The following is a 1,802-nucleotide window of genomic DNA, read 5'->3' as shown; positions in this document are numbered from 1 at the left end:
TAAGCACACCAGCATCGGTTGTCAAGCGATGGTGGGGGGACAAACACACATACATATATATATATATATATATATATATACATATATACAACGGGCTTCTTTCAGTTTCCGTCTACCAAATCCACTCACAAGGCTTTGGTTGGCCCAAGGCTATAGTAGAAGACATTTGCCCAAGGTGCCACGCAGTGGGACTGAACCCAGAACCATGTGCCTTGTTTAAAATGACAAAACATGAAGTGTCAGTTATGTTCGTTTTGATTCTTCAATTTCAGGGTGATCCCAAACACCAAATACCTGTCTCATCTCAAGTGCACATCAAGCTCTGACGAGTGCACGTGCACAAGAGCCAGACTGAAGTTAGCTACTCAATGGAGTGCATGAATTTCTGTGTCAGCCAAAAACTGAACATTTTTTCCAACCCAATATATATATTTTATTGTATAATCAGAAAAATATTTAACTCAATACTACAAAGTCATCAAAGCGGAAAGAAAAGAAAAAAATATTTAGGTTGAATGCATTTTATACGACTGACTTTCTTGCTTTTATAGCAAAAGTGGAAGAAGTTAAAAGATTTTTATTATGTTTTTTAACTTCAAGTCATTGGATTGTGGCCAGGATGGGGCACTGCCTGAAAGGGTTTAGTTGAACAGTCAAACCCAGTACTAAAGTCTTGATTTGTTCTATCAGCCTCTGTTGCCAAACCACTAAGTTACAGGGATCTAAACAAGCTGACACTGAGCAGATGTCAAGTGGCAGGGAGGGAAGGATAAGCACAAGCACACACACACACACACACACACACACACACACACGTGCACATGCATATATAATTCTTTTTAGGAAGAGTGAATCTCAAAGCAAATAAAGCTATAAACAAGTGTGTGCAAATATTAGGTTATAAACTCTTTGGCTAAAAAATGTCGAACTCAAACCTACATGAAGTGTTTTGGCTCTTTAGCTCTTCATCTAAAAGGAGGTGACTCCACACAAATCCTGCATCCTGATAGCTACTGGGCTTGTGACTCTTATTGCACCAAACTGATAGAAGACTAGAGGAGTAACCCCTCCATACACACACACACACATGAAATCAAGAGGGCGGGGCCTAAGGTAGATATGTATGGGTGTACTTAACCAATATCTGGCATCCACTGTGTCTCCATGGATACTGTGAATGTATTGTCTTTCTTTTGTAATGTACCCATTAGTGGAGTGGTGTTATGTTTACTTGGCCTAGGTAGTTGCTTCTGGAAATAACCTAGGTACATGAGAGGTGGTTAAGTTACTGTCTCTCCAATACCATCAACCAATGATGACAAACACCTACTGTATGTTAGCTATAGGACAAAGTACACTATGAAATACCTAATATAATAGTACTATGATGTAAAATTAATATTTCTCCCTGATATTCCAGGTCCAGATTCTGCTTTCACTCGAAGGGGCAGCATAATTATACGATCATTTAAAATGAACAAAGCCCATTTCTCACCAGCTGGACAGCTGACCCCACAAGAAAAAGAAGTGTTGAAAGTAAGTGAGCACACATCTAAAACCTCTTTTACAGCACAAATTAATTATTATAATTACTTTATTTCATTTCATTATCTATCTATGTAAACACGGTTTTGTCATCCATGCCGTATGCTTAGAGAAAACAAAAAAACATGAGATCCCTTCGCTCAATCCAACTCTCCCTCTTTCTCCCTCTCTTTTACGCCCATTTATTATTGTCATTTATTCATTCATTTATCTAATTTTGTCACAGTTTGGCTGACCAAAACCTGTTGGTTATAGCT

General features: G+C 38.3%; 1 protein-coding gene across 2 annotated transcripts in view; it reads left to right on the top strand.

The window, feature by feature from the left end:
* The window catches only part of LOC106872800 (ER membrane protein complex subunit 10), a 26,415-nt gene that overhangs the window by 9,471 nt on the left and 15,142 nt on the right, over positions 1–1,802 (top strand). For both annotated transcript variants that reach the window (XM_014919913.2, XM_052969795.1), the window contains exon 3: positions 1,421–1,536. In XM_014919913.2, coding sequence (XP_014775399.1) covers positions 1,421–1,536 — 116 coding nt within the window. The remainder of the gene's footprint in view (positions 1–1,420; positions 1,537–1,802) is intronic.

The sequence above is a fragment of the Octopus bimaculoides genome, chromosome 7 (assembly GCF_001194135.2).
Source record: "Octopus bimaculoides isolate UCB-OBI-ISO-001 chromosome 7, ASM119413v2, whole genome shotgun sequence".
In the NCBI taxonomy this organism is placed as follows: domain Eukaryota; kingdom Metazoa; phylum Mollusca; class Cephalopoda; order Octopoda; family Octopodidae; genus Octopus; species Octopus bimaculoides.
Note: the sequence above shows the minus strand (reverse complement) of the source record. Positions and strands in the feature narration are given on the sequence as shown.